Source organism: Podarcis pityusensis, assembly GCF_964106645.2.
Source record: "Podarcis pityusensis genome assembly, chromosome: 11".
NCBI classification, from domain to species: Eukaryota; Metazoa; Chordata; class Lepidosauria; order Squamata; family Lacertidae; genus Podarcis; species Podarcis pityusensis.
The window spans coordinates 47,127,703-47,147,359 of NC_138036.1; the positions used below are offsets into that span (position 1 = coordinate 47,127,703).

General features: G+C 42.0%; 1 protein-coding gene across 8 annotated transcripts in view; it reads left to right on the top strand.

The window, feature by feature from the left end:
- The window catches only part of PRDM6 (PR/SET domain 6), a 130,022-nt gene that overhangs the window by 8,593 nt on the left and 101,772 nt on the right, over positions 1 to 19,657 (top strand). For 2 of the 8 annotated variants that reach the window (XM_080972685.1, XM_080972698.1), the window contains exons 2-5: positions 1,375 to 1,436; positions 3,420 to 3,496; positions 11,538 to 11,710; positions 19,073 to 19,115. In XM_080972685.1, coding sequence (XP_080828811.1) covers positions 11,660 to 11,710; positions 19,073 to 19,115 — 94 coding nt within the window. In that variant the 5' untranslated portion in view covers positions 1,375 to 1,436; positions 3,420 to 3,496; positions 11,538 to 11,659. Of the gene's footprint in view, positions 1 to 1,374; positions 1,437 to 3,419; positions 3,497 to 11,537; positions 11,711 to 16,219; positions 16,301 to 19,072; positions 19,116 to 19,657 lie in introns of those variants that run through there. The other 6 variants (XM_080972688.1, XM_080972689.1, XM_080972687.1 and 3 more) reach the window with 5 other exon arrangements.

The window sequence follows — 19,657 nt, forward strand, 5'->3', positions numbered from 1 at the left end:
AGAAAAATCTGAATAGCCCAATTATGTGCCTGTTCACTAAGGAGTGAAAAACTAAGTTTTAACTCCTGTTTCTCATCTCTGAATGCCATACTGTATATCACTATTTTACTGTTTCAGACATAGGGAGGGTATAAGAGACTGAACAGGTTGGATAGTGTATGGTTCTGAGAGAGAAAGGTTGTAGAGTTGATAATCTCGTCTCCATTCAAACATACACCTACCGTTCTTTGCTTTCCTTCCAACTCACACTAGCCTGCAATTATTCTGGGTACTCTGGAATTCTGCTGCAGTCCTGGATTGGGCCTGTTATGAAGCAACCTGTAAGCTGAATGCAAAGCTTTTGAACATGACCTCAGCTGGTGAAGGGATAGTGATCAGTCCCCATTATGCAAACATAGGTTGGACTTCTCACTACTAATCAAAGTTCACCCATTACTCCACTTATTGGCAGTTACTCCTTTATTCTAATCTTGATATATGGCGAACATTAAATAAGGCTATACACCATAAGTTAAATGCGCTTTGAGGGCTTCTTGACTTCGTGTACATTTAGAGGTTTGAGACATATAAATGTGTGCAGGCACGTTTGAAACAAGCCAGATCTGCTTACTTTTCCAACTTAATTGCAGAACGGGCAGACTGCCCTGCTCTCCTGCAACTTTTTAATGTAGGGAAACTGTCAGACCTGGCTCTTCCTCTTTCAGCAGAAATGTGTGAGCTGCTCCCATCCACTTTTAGGACAAAATTAAGATTACTGGTGCATTAAAACAAAATCTGGTACACAATGATTATATAAACATCTGCAATTTTAAAAATGTGGGCGCATTATGAGATGCTTCTTTTAGGACATCCTTGAAAAACCAAAGATGCTCTTCTGTTCATGAAAGGGTTTCTTCTGACCATGCAGAAGAGCGCTGGGTGGAAAAGTGACCGTGAATCCAAATAAGTTGTTCCATTTGCACAATACCCTGCATAACACGTTGTACAAGCCTTTTCTGAAGACCTTTTTATGACTCACTGGAGTTTATATGTTGCAGCCTGTATCATTTCACAGGCCCAAAGCCTTCCTATTCTTCTTACACTCCCTGCAAAAAAAAAAAAAGGAAAATATGCTACTTTCATGGATGCTTTAGGTGAGATTCCTCCATTACAAAGGGTTGGACTAAATGACCCTTGGGAGTCGCTTCCAATTTTACGATTGTATGAATCTATGATTGCTCAGCCCAGAGAAGTAGTTGGTTCACCTAATAATAATAATAATACACTAGTTTTCTTCAATAGGACAAAATGAGCTTAAAGCTCAACTGGTGTCTAAATCTGCTTGTTTTCTTTTTCTCTCCGAATCCCTTTCTCCTTCTGTGTCATGTGTTTTAGATTGTTAGCCTGCGGGTAGGGACTGTCTACTTTGAAAGCCACTCCAGGACTCTTTGTCAGAGGTGAAAAAAATGCTTTTAAGTAAATAAATTGTTTGTGAGTATACTTGAAGTTAGGCATGAAATGTTGCATTTACACCCACAGGTATGTGAAATATTTGGAGAGCGAAGTGAACAAAATGTAAAGATACAATAAATCAGATGTTACAGGATTGCTTTTAGAACCCAAATGTTTTAAGATTGATAATCCTGTTTAGCTCTCCAAATCCCATTGGTTCATTTACCATGCTATTAATAGACCAAGTGATTGCCATCATTAATATCTCCCACTTATTTTATCCATCAATATCCAGACCCATTTAAAGAAGTTTATAGCCCCAGGAGCAGAAATTAAAAGCATAGGTTCAGAAAAATATATAAGGTTCAGAAATTATATATATATATATATATATATATATATATATTTCAGAAAAATATAGGAACGAACACCTGTTGAGAGGACGAATAAGTTCAATCAATCAATATAAGTTTATTGTTCTAGCCAAAGGCCATGACAGACCTTCAGCAACAGTACCAATAAAAAACAATACAGATCATATAACAAATGTCTAAAACTGTGCACAGATGAAAAGCATGGACAAAAAATACATTGAAATATGGCGTTGAATAATAATGTGCAAAGTGGGTTTGCAAGAAGGGTAACAATAAAATAACTGCATAGGATTTGAAAGGGATGGGGGCTGAGGCAAAGTGGGAAGAAGAATTATCAAGTCATATAAGGAATATTGTAAGAAGTGGTTAATTCAATATATAATTGAAGAGAAATGAGAAAAAATAAATCAGCAAGAACTACATAAAGCAAAATGAATATGACAAAATGGCATGCAAAAGATAAAGAGAAGGGTGTAGAGTTGTTGGCAACCACCAAGCTGTGGATTTTTAAATTCATATATTTTATAGTAGACATCCTGGCAGCTAAACAAAGAACAAATAGGTGCATATATTAGAACAAGAAGCAAAATCACATTGTCGCCTTTCTGAAGCCTGTAAAAATGAACTTTTAATTTCAGTGGAGTCAAGACTATACTTCATACTGATTCTCACAGCCATATTGAACTAAAGGTAATTCAGTTTCTTCCCCAATGATTTTGTTTGACTCTTTCCCAAATCCAGGGATTCATCCCACTGAAAAGTGACATTTTGAGATACATAAAAATGGTCATATTTGGAGGTCTCCAATTTCAGCTGTGCTGATATCATATTGAGCTTTAACATACCTGCGTTCTGCTTTTAGATTTCACAGATGTGCATTACCAATTGACCCACTCTGGCACACCCATTCAATATATGTCCAAATATTGCCCCCAAATTCTCCCTTCCACTTAGGGAACCTCTACTGAATAAAACTATATGTGCAATAAGAAAAGAGGCATTTTGGATTCTCCTTGTTAAGCATCCAACAGTGCAGTCCTGCACATCTTTACTCAGGAGTGGGTTTCACAGTATTCATTGGGGCTTACTCTGTAGTAAATGTGTTTAGAAGTTCTTCAACCTTGTTTTCAGGTTCTTCACTGCCAAGTCATCTCATGCTGAAGTTCTGAAGGAGTCCATCTCTCTTCCCATGAATTATTTCTCTTGGTGTATTCCATTTACCTTCATTACAACTTGTTCCTTTACCTGTGTCTTGGGCATCTATTTTGCATTAGGGTTAGGGTTAGGTCTTTATTATCTTCTCACAACTGCATGTTACTGTGTGTTTCATTGTACATGAGTTTCCATTCCTTTCCACAGAGGCAGCAAAACTGTCTGCAGATGGATCAGATGCCTAAGTTGAAATAAATGTGAAGAACCATTTTATGGCCTGGGGGAAGTTATGCATACACCAGAGTTCTTGCACCGGTAGGAAATGTGCAAAAATCCAGGTCTTTCTCATACATTGCAATCCTATACATAAATGGAGAAGTAAGTTCAGTGGGACATTCTCCAGCAAGTGTGTTTAGGATTGCAGCCATTAAAAGCTAATTTCCTTATTTGCATTCTTCCTAGATGATTTTGGATTGACCCTGAAAAGAGAGTGCATTTTTTTGGGGGGGGGGGATCATTGTGCTACAGACATTGAAAAGGTAAGAGATTTAGATTTTCTCTTCCCCCAACCCTAAACTTTTGGAATTAGTTTGTACTGTGTGTGTTTTTTAAAGAGCTGCCAAAATGCTGATTCATTCCACTTTGTAGATTAGATTATTTTAAATGTCTTATAGAGTCAAGCCCTCTTTATGTCTTCCTCAATTTGCCACAATATTTTGAAATTGTCCGGGACATTCCCATAAGTGATCTGAGTTTCATCAAGCTGAAAATGAAGTCACCAAAGCAAAGCCATTTCAGTGTTCTTCGGGGTTTTAGGTTTTGCCTTTCTTTTCCTTTTTTTAATCAAATCACAGTTCCAGCCAGGTTGTTTCATTCTTTCCCATACATACCACAAAGGATACACAAAGTTAATCAAGTGTGGCCAGATGAAAAGCTGCTTATGTTGTGTGTAGGAACTGACATCAAGCATTATTTCAGTGACATCATGAGAGATTTTTAGAATTGGCAATTAAATGGGGGGAAAGTGGTTCTAAATAATTCTGGAAAAATGACATGTGATGTGGTTCTATAAAAAAAAAAGTTGGTGTTTCTAGGTCAAATTTGCCAGATCTGAAATTACACAGGCAATTTCATTGCACCCCCTTTTCACTGCAGCCAATCCCGAACTTGAAATTTGAAAGCTAAACTCTGCCTTCATTAGGCACTGAGCAAAATCCAAAGAAAGCTAAATCAGATTAAGGGTGCTTCTAAGTGGGAAACTGCTTAGGTAGGTATACTGACGTAGCAAACCTGATACATGCAAGTCATCCATGCAGATTTCTTTCTGCACCATTGCTTGTGCCAAAGGCAGACCAAAGAATTAGCAGCAGGACTGCACCAGTGTCACTGCACTGCATGGGAAAAAATTGTGCGTAAAGTCCAGTGTGATAACTGGTAGGGTAGCATTTTTCCTTGTACTTTCAAAGAGGTAATAAAACATGGAGCTGGTGGTCCTGAAGAATGGTCTCTAGCTGCATTTTAAATGCTCATGAAGCCAATGGCTTCAATCCTAAATTTCTCCCTTTCATATAAGGAGAGCACCTATTCCACAAACACCCACTCCATCTGCATCCCCTGCCCCGCAACATAACCCAAGCATTTGGAGGGAAAGAGGAAGCTGGTGAGTGTGGTGCAGAAAGCTGTATCCTGAAAAAATGAACCCAGTAATAGTCATGGGAAAAGTTAAGATCAAAGCCACTTAATTTCCTCATTCAAACTTACCTTTACCTGTATTGTATCCACCCTTATAAAATGTAATAAATGTTTAGTAACATCAACTTGGTTTTAAAATATGTTCTTTGTGCTCATACTTGGAGGATACATCCTGTTTGTTCTTCCTCGTGTACATGAAAATGTTTGCAGATCTTCCCTGGGGCCAATTGAAGAAGTTTGAAATGATTTGCTAGGGAGACCACTTTGTAGACAGGCACTCTCAAGTAGAATATATATCATCATTTTGTGATATAATCAAGTAAATGTTGACAATGACTTTTAGGCAACTGATCCTGATCACTGGTAAATCTCTGACTTTTCAGAGAGTTACGTTTGTTTGGGATTGTCAGCGTGTGAATGTTATATACCAAAAATTGGACATTCGCTGCAGTTTGTGTGTGTGTGTTGTCTATCTGTGTATGCACACACATATTCAGAACTCTCTGGTATATGTACAGATATTCACACAACATTTACATGGAACTGTGAACATTTGCATGTGAATAATCAAATTTGGACATTCACTGTATGTGTGTGTGTGTGTGCGCACACACACATCTGTAGCTGCCAACTGATGCAAGAATGGGTTATATTTACATGACTCCATTAGTTTAACCATAAACAGCTGCTTTAATTCATACCATATTCTCTTCAATTCAGAATTACATTAGTTTTAAGGAGATTAAATGGTCGCAATCCAGAGAATCACCTCTTCACAGAGAAACAGGTGTCTGCCAATGAGTTCATGAGATGTAAGAAGGGGAATTACACCCAATAATTCAGACACCCAATAATGTTTGTGGTGTTCAAGTTGTGCCTCTTTATAAGTACAGTACATATTGTCCAAATATTTTCTCCTTTTAAGCTTTTAGGCTACAAAATCATTTATTCTGGAGCAGTACCAGTCCACTAATAACCCAGTCCTTGTGACACCATTTCAGAGGTACTTAGGTATATTATTAATAAGTTTATGACAGATGCACAACTTCCCAAAGATGACATTATCCTGGCATTATCTGCATCAAGGCAGATAAATTTAACTGCAGTGCCATATTTTCCAGTCTGAATTTAATGCGACTGCCCTTTAAAACGTTATTGAGCTAATTGACATGATTCTGTGGTTTTAGAAAAAAAGAAGAAGAAGAAGCAAAGCAGATGTGTATTATTAATCCTAATCTAAAACATTGGTTTTTGAATGTTTTCTTACTTGTAAGCACCAAAATATCTTGGAACATATAATAAAAAAACAAGAAAACAGAAATCTGAGATGGGAAAACGGAGTTGCTGGAAACGGACCTTTTAGCAAAGCAATTTGCCTATACATTAACCACATTTTAGTGATAGATAATGTTAAACAGGCACAATTGTGGAGGAAAAGTACAAAACAGTGGATTTTAATAGATCCCCTCCCACAAGCAAACTGATAGGTGAGTTAATTTAAAATCCTGCTGCTCATAGAATTTCTATAGTGGTTCTGACTACATTTCTCTGACCAATGACCATCTGAAAAGGCTGTCTATGGGGCTTCCCAGATTATCAGGGTGAGTTCAGTAAGGGCATGATCTACACATGTCCCTGATGCATGGGCCACTTCCTGACTATCTAGTTCTCACAAGTGAGCCCTGGCAAGGCCCAGACATATCTGAACTCCAGGCAAATGCTCTCTTTCTGCAAAAGTGGCTATAACTAGTAGAAAAAAACCATGATAGCCTCTGACTGGAATCTGAATAGAGAAATGTTTCACAGGTTGCTTCTATATTGTAACATACTGGCACAGCCTTCCCCAATCTGGTGGTTTGGTGTTTTGGATTATAGCTGCCATCAGCTGATAGGGTGTATACCGTATTTTTCGCTCTGTAGGACGCACTTTTTCCCCTTCAAAAATGAAGGGGAAATGTGTGTGCGTCCTATGGAGTGAAGACACCATAGCCCCGCGACCCTCTCCCGGCTGGAGAGGTGACACACGGCTATGGCAGGAGCCTCTTTAGCTGTGCGCCACCTCTCCAGCCGGGAGAGCGCGCGCGGGGCTAAAGAAGCCCCCCGTGACCCTCTCCCGGCTAGAGAGGTGACGCGCGGCTATGGCAGGAGCCTCTGTAGCCACGGGCCACCTCTCCAGCCGGGAGAGCGCGCGGGGGGCTAAAGACGCCATTGCCCCGCGACCCTCTCCCGGCTGGAGAGGTGACGCACGACTATGGCAGCAGCCTCTCCGCTGCGCCTTTCCGCTGCTCCCTGACCTGCTCTTTGGGGCTGGTGGTGGGCTTCCCCCCGCCAGCCCCAAAGAGCAGGTCGAAAGGAACCTGAAGCCTGGAGAGCGAGAGGGGTCGGTGCGCACCGACCCCTCTCGCTCTCCAGGCTTCCAAGGTAGCCGCCTGAACGCACCTTAAACGGCACCTTGTTTTAGAGCGGGAAAACAAGAGGGGGGAAATGTTCCAGCATGGTTACTCTCACAAACTGCAGTGATACACCACTGTTTTGTGGGATATTAAACTAATAATTCATGTTTTGCCAGACAGGTGCATGAAAGGACTGAGGCTCACAGAGCTTTCCTGGTGGTGCCTCCAAAAGTGGGAGACTCCTTTGACCCCCTCCGCAGCAGCAGCAGCAGGAGGAGGAGCTGGCCACTGAAGCTGTGCCACACTTGGGTCCACGTTTGGCCTCTTCCTCCCCCCCCCCCCGGTCTTTTGGGACATGGGGGGCCCGGCCTCTCAAAAAATATTGGGGGAAACCAAAAGGGCTCGGCCCCCAGGAGTTGGCAGCCCTGCTTGAGGCACAGGTAGTCTCGGTGGCTAGTAGTCCCTTTTACCAGCTTCAGTTGGAAAGACAACTACAGCCATTCCTGGACCAAAAGAGCTCAGCCACTATATTTTTGATGTGGATAACCTCAAGATTGGATTACTGCAAAGTGCTCTATTTATGGCTTCCTTTGGGCTTAATCTGGAAGGTGCAACTGGTGCAGAATGCAGCAGTGAGATTGTTGACTGGGGTAGCCCATCACACCATATAACCCCCTGCTGAAGGAACTGAACTGGCTACCAATGACACAGTTCAAGGCCCTGCTTTTAGCATTTGAAGCCTTAAATGACTTGGAACCAGGATATCTAAGGGGCCACCTTGTACACTATATCCCTGCCCAGCAACTGCTCTTCTTGGATTGAGCACAGCTGAGAGTACCATATGCCCCAGAGGTGCACTTAGCCTGCACTAGAAACCAGACTTTTAGTGTTGCAGCTCCAGTTATCTGCAATAAATCACCAGCTGAAATCAGGCAAGTGCCTAGCGCAATGATGTTCAGGTGCCTACTGAAGACATTTTCGTTTAGGAAGGCTTTCCTTGAGGTGCAACCCAGTCATTTATGGAAGATCAATTTTATATCTGATGAAATGGTTTTGCTGTTTTTAGAGTCTGTATGGATGGTTTTATTGTTTTATAGTTTGCTGAATTGATGTTCTTGTTCTTTGAAGCACTTGTGTTTCAGTATTTGATTCTCCTTTTTTCTTTTTCTTTTTACTGTGTCCACTGCTTCACACAAGCAAATGTGTGCAGGATTGGGGGCAGCAACTGCTTTGGCAGCAGAACATCACAATGTGTGGCTTTACCAAGCAAAGATAAACCTGTATTTGGCAACGGTGCATAGCTGACAGCCCTTATTTCAATATAGTATTGAAGTATCAGGATTGCCATGAGAGTACAGAAATGGGAAGAGGTGACAAGCCTATAAGGTAAAAGGTAAAGGACCCCTGGACAGCTAACTCCAGTCAAAGGTGACTATGGGGTGCAGTGCTCATCTTGCTTTTCAGGCTGAGGAAGCTGGCATTTGTCCACAGACAGCTTTCCGGGTCATGTTCCCAGCATTACTAAACCGCTTCCGGTGCAACAGGACACCGTGATGGAAGTCGGGGTGCACAGAAACACCAAATACCTTCCCACCACAGGTATCTACTTGCACTGGTGTGCTTTCAAACTACTAGGTTGGCAAAAGCTGGGGCAGAGCAACAGAAGCTCACCCCATCTCGTGGATTCGAACCGGCAACCTTCCGATTGGCAAGCCCAAGAGGCTCAGTGGTTTAGACAACAGTGTCACCTGCATCCGTGGAAACCTGTACCTATACTCAGAACTAAGTCCCACTATGTCCAATAGTGGGATTAACCCCCAGTGAACATGTGAACATGTGACAAAGACTGTGTACACATTAGTGGCTTAAAACTGATCATTCTTTTTCTCAACTTGGATTGAAACTGGTTTGGGGAAAACACATCAAAACTATGTAGACACGCCTGCTTACTCTGCATCCAGTACATTCCCATTGCTGGTTTTGGAAGCAATATACACTCAATCCATCTATTCTGTTTTTGCTTGGGAAAGACTGTGTTTTGATATGGTTTCCCCCAAACCAGCATCAATCCAAATTGAGAAAAAGAATACCCTAGCTGAGTTTTAAGCCATTAATGTGTACACAGCCACTGCATTTCATGAGAACCCGCAGGTTAGATACAGGATAGATAGGGATTATAGCTAACATTGTGTGTACACTTCTTCCCAAACCAGTGGTGGGAGTGCACTGAATGCAAATTAAATGAGAATGTGTGCACAGCCAAAGTCCCAGGGGCTTAACACCGAAGTAAACATGCATAGAATTGTTCTGTGCAAGTCTTTTGGCCTTCTCCCCCCCATGCAAGTCAGTTATGTCAGTGAAACACTTCACACCTGATATATCGTCGTAACCTTTTTAAAAAATGGATTGCCACTGGAGAGCTGCATAACAAGATGTGTGTCTCTGAATTTGGAGACACACCGTTTCCCAAAGAATTAAGGTGGTCCAATACAGCCTACATTGCTCGTAGTGCACACACTCTGATTTCTTTTGCCATGCCATAAGCTCTGGTTGAACAGTTGGCTTTTCTTTCAAGTGCTGCAAGAACGTGGAAAACCTGTTTGATCAGGGATGGTTATGGGACAGAAAGAGAAATGAGTGCATGTATATGCTACAAGCAACACTGAACATCAGAAGAGGCTGCTAGATCAGGCTAATGGCCCATCGAGTTCAGCATCCTGTTCTCGCAGTGGCCAACTCATACCTCTATCTCACACCATCTCTCACCAGCCTCAATCGCCTTACATAAGATGTTACTGAAATTAAGCAAGCGAACTCAATGTATACCAAGAGGACTAAGCAGTAGATTAGATTCTCAGTGCAATTAGTTCTGGCCAAGTTCCCTTTAACTCCAGTGCCTGCAATTAATTTGCTCATTTCCTGAGCCCCTGCACATTCTCATTGACCCTTTGTCAACTGAAGTGCAACTCAGAAAACAAGAGAGAGGGGGGGCTTTTCAGTTGTGGCATCTTTGCAAGGATTATGCCCTTAAGACGGGCATGTCTGATCCCCTCTTTGCCCACTTTTAAGACTGCTTTATCTGTTGTCATCTTTTATACGATGTGCTTTTTACTGCTATTTGTTTAATGCGTTGTATTGTTGGGCTTTTTTATATCCTAGATTTTGATTATGTCTCAGAATGATGGCATATAAATGTTGGAATCAAATAAATAATTATTTTCACTGAATTTAGAGCCCTGGTTCACACATCCATTTTTGTCTCTTGGTGACTACAAACATGTGAAACAGCCATCATTGATGAATCAAACCAAAAGGAGGGGTTTTGTATTGCCTACCGTACTTCAACTCAATACTTTGCCGTGTAAGCAATTCATACATTCATGTTTGTGTCACTGAGTAGTGAGCTACCAAGTGATGAACATGCATTATGTGAATAAGCCCTTATAAGAGTCCTGATTCTTTGAACTACATGTTTAGGAACATCATGCTGGCCATTATTTATAAATTCAACTACTGTCCCTCATGGTTTCCACAGAAACTGAGCCAGACGACCAAATTCAACACATTTTCATCAGGCCAGTAAACCTAGAGAATGGTGAAATACGTTTTTTCCCCTTCTGTGAATCAAAATAAAACAAAATGTGTTATCAGAGCGTGGTTGCTATTCCTCTTTTGTGGGCAATTATACTATGGGGAAAAGCTGTAGGAAGAAAAGTAATGATGATTCTGTCATTTCTTTAGGCCATTTTGTTTCAGCTAAGGAGCCATTTCCCTCCTATTAAATTGCTATTTTAGGGAATTACACTAGTCCCCAGGCATGACTTAAGTCTCTATTAAAATGATTTCACGGTGCTTGTGTTTAACTGTCTGATACGTGCTTTTCAAGTCTACAGTTCTCTTGTGATTCCCAGTTAACGACAAAAAGAGAGGAAAATATATGCTTCATTAACCTATTAAGAAGGCAGGGTTTTTATTTATTTTTTTATTGTCTTCATGAATACTGGTCAGGATCAGCAATATGTTGCTTTGGCAGTCGTTGGACAGGATCAAAACCAGGCATCAATATATGTGCTGTTAGTCAAGAGAGAACTATAATAAAGTGCATCGTGCAGGAAAAAGGAGAGACAATTACACAGCAATTGGCTCTTGGAGTGACAGTGGGGGCGTGCAGTGCTAACTGAACAAAGATATTGGATCAGTCTTTGCCAGCCTAGATGCTGTGGACAACAACTCCAAGACTGATGAGCGTTATGGTCAAAAGAAATCTGGAGGGCACTAGGTTGGCGAAGGCAAAGGTTGCCGGTTCCCAATCCCATACTAGCATTTTCCCCCCTTTTTCTTCCAGGTACCCACCTGTTCCACCCTAAAATAATCCAGTTGTAAACCCTAGGGATGGGCATAAGGAATAATTTTGGGTATGGGGAAAAATTGAAATGATAGACGGGCAGAAGTGTGTTTAAGAAAAAGTGCAAGGTTCTCTGTTCTTCCTTTTCAGATGCTGTACTGCGGTTAATGCCTAATGTGTCATGTTTAATGACATCACCAGAGCCCACCCATGACATTGCTGCGGCCTGCTCCTAGGTCTTAGGTTTGCACCTTGAAATATCAGGATCTGGGATGTTCCTGACCAGGAGGGCTGTGAATCGCAGCACAGCCAGGTCAAAGCAGGTGAGGGCCCCTTCCAAGCCACTAGGGCACAAGTTACACCTTCTTGTCAGTTAGATAGATTTTCTAGTAATCCAGATAGGTCTGGAAAGAGAGAAGGAATGAATCTACTTTTTCCAGATAAAGCACTGAATATTCCTCCCACAAAGTTCTGTTACTTTTCCTTCCTGACATCAGCTTCCTCTGATACCTCTCCTTTCCAGACCAGCAAGTGGTTTCAGAAGGGGGAAAAATACAATTATGAATGTGGAACAACATATAAAAGATTAGTTCTATTATTTTATCGTTGAAGGAGATGCCCTAGTTACAGCAGTCATCAATTTCCTGTTACTGGCTGCTCCCTTATCACATAAAACCAGCCATTTCAGAATTAAAACAATATTTGATGCACTGTCACAGAATCAAGAACTATAACATGACAGAATCCAGTCTCCACAAAGAATATTAATAGATAAACACCCCAAAAACTGCTCTTCTCGTTTGGACCCAGTCAACCTTATTTTTGGAAAAGTAACCTTTTCCAAATTCTTCAAGATGTACTTAACAGAGGGACACCAGATACCTCCTGCTGCTGTCAGTAAAATTCCTTTTGCATGGCTTTTTGAATATTCTCTGGCCTTCATTTTAAAGGTGGTCTCTCTGAGCATGTACAGAAGCTCTCCCTCTCTGGTGCTTAAAGAGATGCTAGCAATCCTTTTGACATGCACGCACAGAATATCCGGTACAGGGTTAAAATGTTTGCCGGACATTATACCGTGCCAGAACCGTCCATGGTATTCCTGGATATTTTGCAGCCCAGAGTCTCTCCAGAGAGAAATGTTGCATTCGTGTTACTTGCCCTGTCTAATTTAAGTGCAATATTTTGAAATGCAATCCCCTGAGGGAAGCCTGGAACAGAATCTTTCTCCCTTTTTTGCTACTGTTGGGGTTGTTTTCACATGAAGATCTGTGAGGAGATTCTGGAAGACAGACTCTGTGAGAAAATTCAGACAAGGAGAACTGAATATTAGGGAAAGAAGAAGAGCCACTGGAAGAGATTGCAACAGCAGTAGCCTTTTGCCCTCACAGAGCATTCATCCTGCAATAGCTCCACAGCCAGAGAGTGACAGAGACCCAAAGGTGCATTCCTGTCCCACACTGTGTCACAGCAGACAGGTAATTGGTCACTTGCAAACCACCACCACCACCCCGCAAAAAAACCCCTATTTGATTCTTTCCACTTCTAATTTTGTTGCATTTAAAAACTTTTCTTAAATGCCACATTTATCTGAAATGCTCCTCATGCTTCTTCCTTTCCTTCCCCTTTCCTAGTTAAATAAATTCCTTGTTGTTTTCCCACTTTATCAAGTTGCATACTGACCTTCCTTTCAGGAAACATGGAGGCTGATTGGTTGGAGGCACCACACACTATTTGGGAGACAATATTACCCCCTGTCTCCTAAGATCTCTCAAGTTCCTATAAGTGTTCAGCTTCCTGACACTCAATTGCCCACACCCAGCTATGAAACGGAAACAGCTAAGCAAATGGCAGTCAGAAGAAACATGCCTCTTCTGTCTACACAGGTCATACTGTGTGATATGCAGGGCATATCAGCCACCCCAGTAGATGACAACCACATGTTATTTATTATGTAACTAATAGAACATGGTGATTTTTACCAAAAGATACAAGGTTTGCCATTATGTTTGATTTGCACAGCACTTAAAGCTTGCTTTTGCTCTCACTCTCAGAGATGACTTTCAGTGCATCCCTGTTTATGCCAATAAATCTTCTTTAAATGATAGTTTGAAGTGAGTAATTTTACTTTGGGGGAAAGAATACTGGAGAAAGCTGGAATGAAATATTGAAAGTCAGTGCTTCAAATCCGAAATAATTTTGATTGCCAAAAACTCATTGGATAAAGTTCCTGTGTCTTTAAAAAACAAAAGCCCTCAAATACTGTATATTGTTTTAAGCATTGCAGGGGTTATCAGATTAGATGGCTTAACATTTACTGTATATTAATTGTATTCATCACTTAGATTTAAGATGATAGTTTTCCTTGTTGGGATCCATGAGTCAGATTATTAAATTTATCGTAATGATAAATACCGATATTTGAATCTGGTAAGTGGTGGCCAAGGGACTTGGTAATAAGATACATGACCTTTCACCCCTTGGGTCACTGGATCACACCCGTATTAGGTCAATAGTCGCAGAAAGTCATTACTTGACTGGCATCTGTTTGGTGGCCTTTGTGGAATCAGTTGACAGATTTCAGACCAGTACCAAGTGAACAGGTGCTCTTCACATAGAGGCTGTACGAGGCATCCTGCAACTCTTTGCAAAACTTCAGAGTCCTTGCTTTGCTAACCCCTTGTTACAAGGAGTAACACATTTATGCTGAGAAGATACACAACACAATCATTTCATGATTGTTTGTATGAGATTGGATTGCCTCTTCATTACTATAAAGCAGCTAAACTACTGTTGCCTGGTTCTCACAAACAGTATTGTACTTGATAAGCCTGTTACTTGACTATACCACATAGTGAGAATTACACTAAGACATGAGAAAGATAAATCCTGTGGTCTGATGTGGAATCTTTCCTTTTGGTTTGAGTTGGGATGAGGAACCCTGGAGTTAGTTGCACACCCAAAAGATCTTGTTTGGCTTCCAAACGTGAATTCTGCAAAATCTGATATCTGTACAGATTTCTTAAGAAATGATGTGTGCTCTCTAATGTTTAATTCCAAGGACTATGCATCAGTCATGTAAAGAGTTAGGCAGCTGTACCTCTATTAGCAGACAATCTAGGTGGAGTCCATTATCTGGTCGCGCATCATTAGAAAGGATGTGGAAGAAAAATGAAAGACTGCTTCCAAAACTGGAACCAAATACCCAATATTAAAAAGACAAGCACCATGAGGCTAGCTTGTGCCATTATTGTAAGGAACAAAATTCAAATATGTGAAAATAAATCCTACTGCATGCTTTCTCCTCCCAATTCAGTTGTTGCTATGTACCTGACCTAGAGACGGAATGCTGGATCCATAAATGTGTCTGGAAATGCATTTTCCAGATCATTTAACACACTTCTCAGCTAGCAAACAGTAACCAGATTTTCATTAGAGCAGAATGATTAAAGTGTGCTTTAAAAGAGGCAAGTTTACCTCTCCTTGCAAAGTGCCTTGCATAGTACTTTGAAGTCTCGACAATCACGTGATTGCATCACCTGGTGTAATTGTGACATCAGGTGATCAACAGGTGGGTGGCTCTGCCCACCTGTCAAATCTGGCCCAGCAGTGGTGAACTTTGGGCTTTCAAATTTCAGTGGTGCCCTGTAGAATGCCCAAAGTTGGTGCCCTCTCGCCTCTCACCTTACATTTTAAATCATTGCGGCACCCCTGCGATGCTCTCTTGGGCAAACCAGTCACGCTCCCCTAAATCTTGAGGGTCATCTAGTCTAACCCTCTGCATTGCAGGAATATGCATTGCAGGAATATGGGGATCAAACCTGCAACCTAATCTGTGCTAGCGATCATGAGGACAGCACCAAGAATTACCAGTATGTACTGTGACCTTGCATATATCCCCTGAACTGCTGTATTCTAGCACAATCCTAAGCATGTTTACTCAGAAATAAGTACCAATGTTTTCAAAGAACTTGCTTCCTAGTAAAAATGTACAGCATCACAGACCAGCAGTGCAGTCCTCTACATGTCTACTCAGAAACAAGTCCCACTGAGTTCAGTGGGATTTACTTTCAGGTGTGTACAGAATCCTTTGTTCATTTATTTGTAGACTTCATTAGGTAAAAAGGTAAAGGTAAAGGACTCTTGATGGTTAAGTCCAGTCAAAGGAGACTATGGGGTTTGGCGCTCATTTCGCTTTTCAGTCCGAGAGAGCTGGCGTTTGTCCGCAGACAGCTTTATCATGGCTAAACTGCTTCTAGCACAACGGGACACTGTGACAAGTACCAGAGCGCACGGAAATGCTGTTTATCTTCCTGTCACAGCGCTACCTATATAATACCTATAATACCTATATACTTGCACTGGTATGCTTTCGAACTGCTAGGTTGACAGACCTTGTTAACCTTATGAGGAAAGGACTTGTTAAAAGTTGCTTTTTCACATGGCATTAAATGGGCTTTTTAACACAAATGTAAAACACTCTGCTTAGAGACAGTCAAACACCATTTAGAGATTATTGTAAGTAATTGGTATATAAATTATCCAAATAAATAAATAATATAGATTTGGTAGAATTCATAGATAGGTTTTTAAAGTCTTCATTCCACATAATAATACAGATCATGTCATGAGAAAAGCTTATAAAAACTTAGCATAATGTCTGGAAAAATTAATTGTAATGTCGCTTTTAAAGCCCCCCCCCCACTCTTTGTGCCATATGTGTATTTGAAAAGTGTTAAATATCCAAGGTAACCAAATCAAACCTTGTTATTAAGTATGATATACAACTTATTCAGAACAAGGCATTCAAACTGTATTTTCTCATTTGTTCCAAGCCAATGTTGTCATGATTGTTGCTGCTTAGTTGACGATACTGACAACTGTGATAGGAGCGGTCCATGCAAAATACTCTCTGGGTAAGAAGTCTTACGTAGAACAATTTCTGTGTTCTGTAAAGCATCTAAATTGATGCCTCATATGTCGTTGTTGTAGCAGCAAAAGAAAAAGAAAAACCAGCAGTTGTAAGCACAGTACAGTAATCAAAACAGTAGTAAAGCAGTGATAAGTTGTCCTTAACTTCTGGTCATGACAAACACTTTGGAATCAGAGATGCCATCTATCTAAAATTTGCACGCCCTCCCCCCCCCCCAGCCTCTCATGCTCCACTCATGTGTGTGTTTTGCGCCCCTTGCAGCGCAGTGCCCAGTGTAACCCCACTGGTCATGCTACCCTAAAACAGCCTCTGTTGTTGGTATTACCAGCCTGCTGCTACCACATAGGAAATATTTTCGGTTACCCTTTTGCCCTTAAGTCTGCAAAGACAACCCGGCTGTTGCTATGATTGTTGTTAACCCTGAGAATAACAAAGTGAATTTGTCCAAGCCTCACTGCATAAGCAGCCATGTATTTGAAAGCAGACAAGTTGGTGGGACAGCGCCCCTGTAGCCTTAAAGGACTAGCCTCCACTGTGTTGTGGCTCATAGATAATCAAGATGGTGAGGGCCAGGCTCATGCTGCTTGCTCATCCCTTGATGACAACATCAAGTGATAACTGGACTGTCACAGATATAGCACAACAAGCTGCATTTGTTTCACCACTGATGGAAGTTTCATATGAAGTGACATCAACACCTCAAATGCAGAGCTGTTTAACATTCAGCTGTCAGTCATCACGTGTCCAATAATCAAGCAATGCATATTTATATGCATGTGTGAACCAGTCAGTGTTAGAAACTGAGATATGAAATCTAGGAGCTAAATAGCACCTTAAACCGAGGTTATGGGTGCAATAATTGAATATCTAGGTGCATTTTTTTATAACAAGAATACCAAGCTGAAAATGAATGAACTGCAGCTAAAATGTTATGTCCATTTTTCACATGGTCAAGTCCTTCCCCTGCCCACCCCCCTAATATTCTTAAGAGGGTCTCTTCTCCAGTCTTGAGAGAGTACCTGGAAGTGGGGAGGCAGAAAAAGGTCCTCCTTTCCTTCCACTCTTCAATTTAAATCTGAAATCTTAGGCGCAGTACTGTGCCCAGAGCTCAGAAACTTATCACACTGCTGAAATTCCCTGTCACAAAATGTGCCTAGAATAGTGGGAGTTTCGAACTCTGGAACCAGTCTACAGGTTGACCTTTGAATTAGATTCCACAAAGCAATGGAGCAGATTGGCAGTCTGGTTTGGACCAAGGAGGACACTCCCATAATCCTAATTTACAATACAAGATACACCCTTATAAGGTTTCCATTCCTTTTTAAAAGAGTGAGAACGAACAGGAAGGGAAAAAGTGTTCCTGTATCTGAATAGTTGTGTCAAATAGGAGATTTTTGGAGTGTGCAGTTGGATGAACATGTAACAGCAGAATTTCCTTTTCCTTAACTCCATTTTTGGGTTACCCTCCTTTTCTCTGTGTAATCTTTTCCTGTTGCAGAATTGTGCACTATTTCATTGATGGTGGTGACCCCACTGTTACCAGATGACTTATATGCCTGGATAGCTTGGCTGACTACAGCATGGGGCCGATAACGCCAAGGTTGCAGGTTTGATCCCCTTATGGGATTCCCAGTATGGGACAGCTACATATTCCTGCATTGCAGGGGGTTGGACTAGATCCTCAGGGTCCCTTCCATCTGCGATCAGGACGTGCCACATTAGTGGGTCCTCCTAAACCAGCAGCTGAAGACAAGGGAAGATCGATCTCTCCGTGGCCATTTAAAGTACGGTGCCTGCAAGGGAATGAGGCAGGGGATCCTAGACGTGCGGCGGGAGAGGGAGCGGGGCTGGCTTTGAAGCTGGATCGACGGTCACGTCTGTGTGGGGTGCGGAGAAGGACCTGGCATCGGTTGCGGGGGAGGTCTCATCTCCCCACGTACACGCTCGCTCCAGATCCTGGGAGTGCAAGAAGAGTTTCTCTCCCCTAACAGCCTCCTCCTCGCCCCTTCCGTCGAAGAAAACTACCTCTCGGCAACGCTGCGCAGGGGCGCGCGGAGTGGGGCGTGAATCGCTTCTGAATAAACGTCTCTATTAATGAATTATTAGCTCGGCTCTCCTGACCTTAAAAGTGGGATGAAGAGGCGCCCAGGGCAAGAAAGGAAAGCTGCTGGAGCCTTTATCGGTCTCCTGTCAGAGGCGCCCGACCATTTGTCTTCCCCCTCAGATCGCGAGAATTAATTAATATGAAAGGAAACTTTTTTAATTGTGTGTCAAACGAAATCAGATAGGGTCTCCGCCCCTCCCAGATTCAATATATATTCTTTAGGGTCTTCGCTTCTTCCAGCTTATTTCCCCCCCCCCCTTTCTTTCACAAGGAGAAAGTGTGAGAAGCAAAGGGGTGATGTTGGGGGCGGCGGGGGCGGTATGTATGTAATATTCCCAAGGAGGGGGAAAATGATGGATTTGGGGGTAGATAATTTATCGATCCTGGCTCCTCTTCCCGCTTGTTTTATTTTAGAGGTCATTAATCAATGAAGAAAAACACACCACCGCGTCTCACCTTTTTGCATGTAATACAAACACTTTCCCCTTCCTTATTTATTTCTCTGGGAATGGATTCCTAACAAATATTCGCCGATCGATCCGGTGGAGGGGGCGATGGATTTTTATCAAAGTTTGACCGCTCGCGAAACCGATCGATTTGATTTGTTTCCAGCGTTCGTCCTATAAATAATAATCTTTTTCTTTCTTTTAGGGGGGAAAAAAATCAGATGAGGAAGACAGCGCGAAGAGGCCAGGTGTGTGCGTTCGTGTGCGTGTTGTGGGCGGGTGTTCATAAGATATAAGCTTTTGCTGCCTCTTTAAAGGCAGGAACTAGCGAGAAAGTAATAGCACGCGCTGAGAAGAGGCACATTTAAAGGAAATCAAGAAGAGGAAAGCGAGGCACAGCGCGCGCTGGCGCGCACCAAACAGTCTGGCGAGGCAGACGCAGAGCGAAAGGGTCAAGCTTTTTGCTCGCGCGCCTGTCGCTGAGCATCCGGACGCAGAACCGGCCTCCTGTTAAAATGCGCGTGCACCGCCAGGCACTCTCGCTTCTGCGCTGACCCTAACAATCCTAAACAGCAGTGTATGTGTTTTTCACGTTGTCTCCCCAATTCTTGGGGTGGGAATTCTTGGGGATCTTATTTGGGCCATTATATTTCATGGCTATCCCTTGCTCAGTTTTAAGAAACGTGCATCACCACACCGATTGAATTATGTACCTCTCTGTGCAAAGAAAGAGGCAAAACAATCCCCTGGGCAAAGTGGAATCGATCTCCTTGTCCCTCGCTGCATGAAT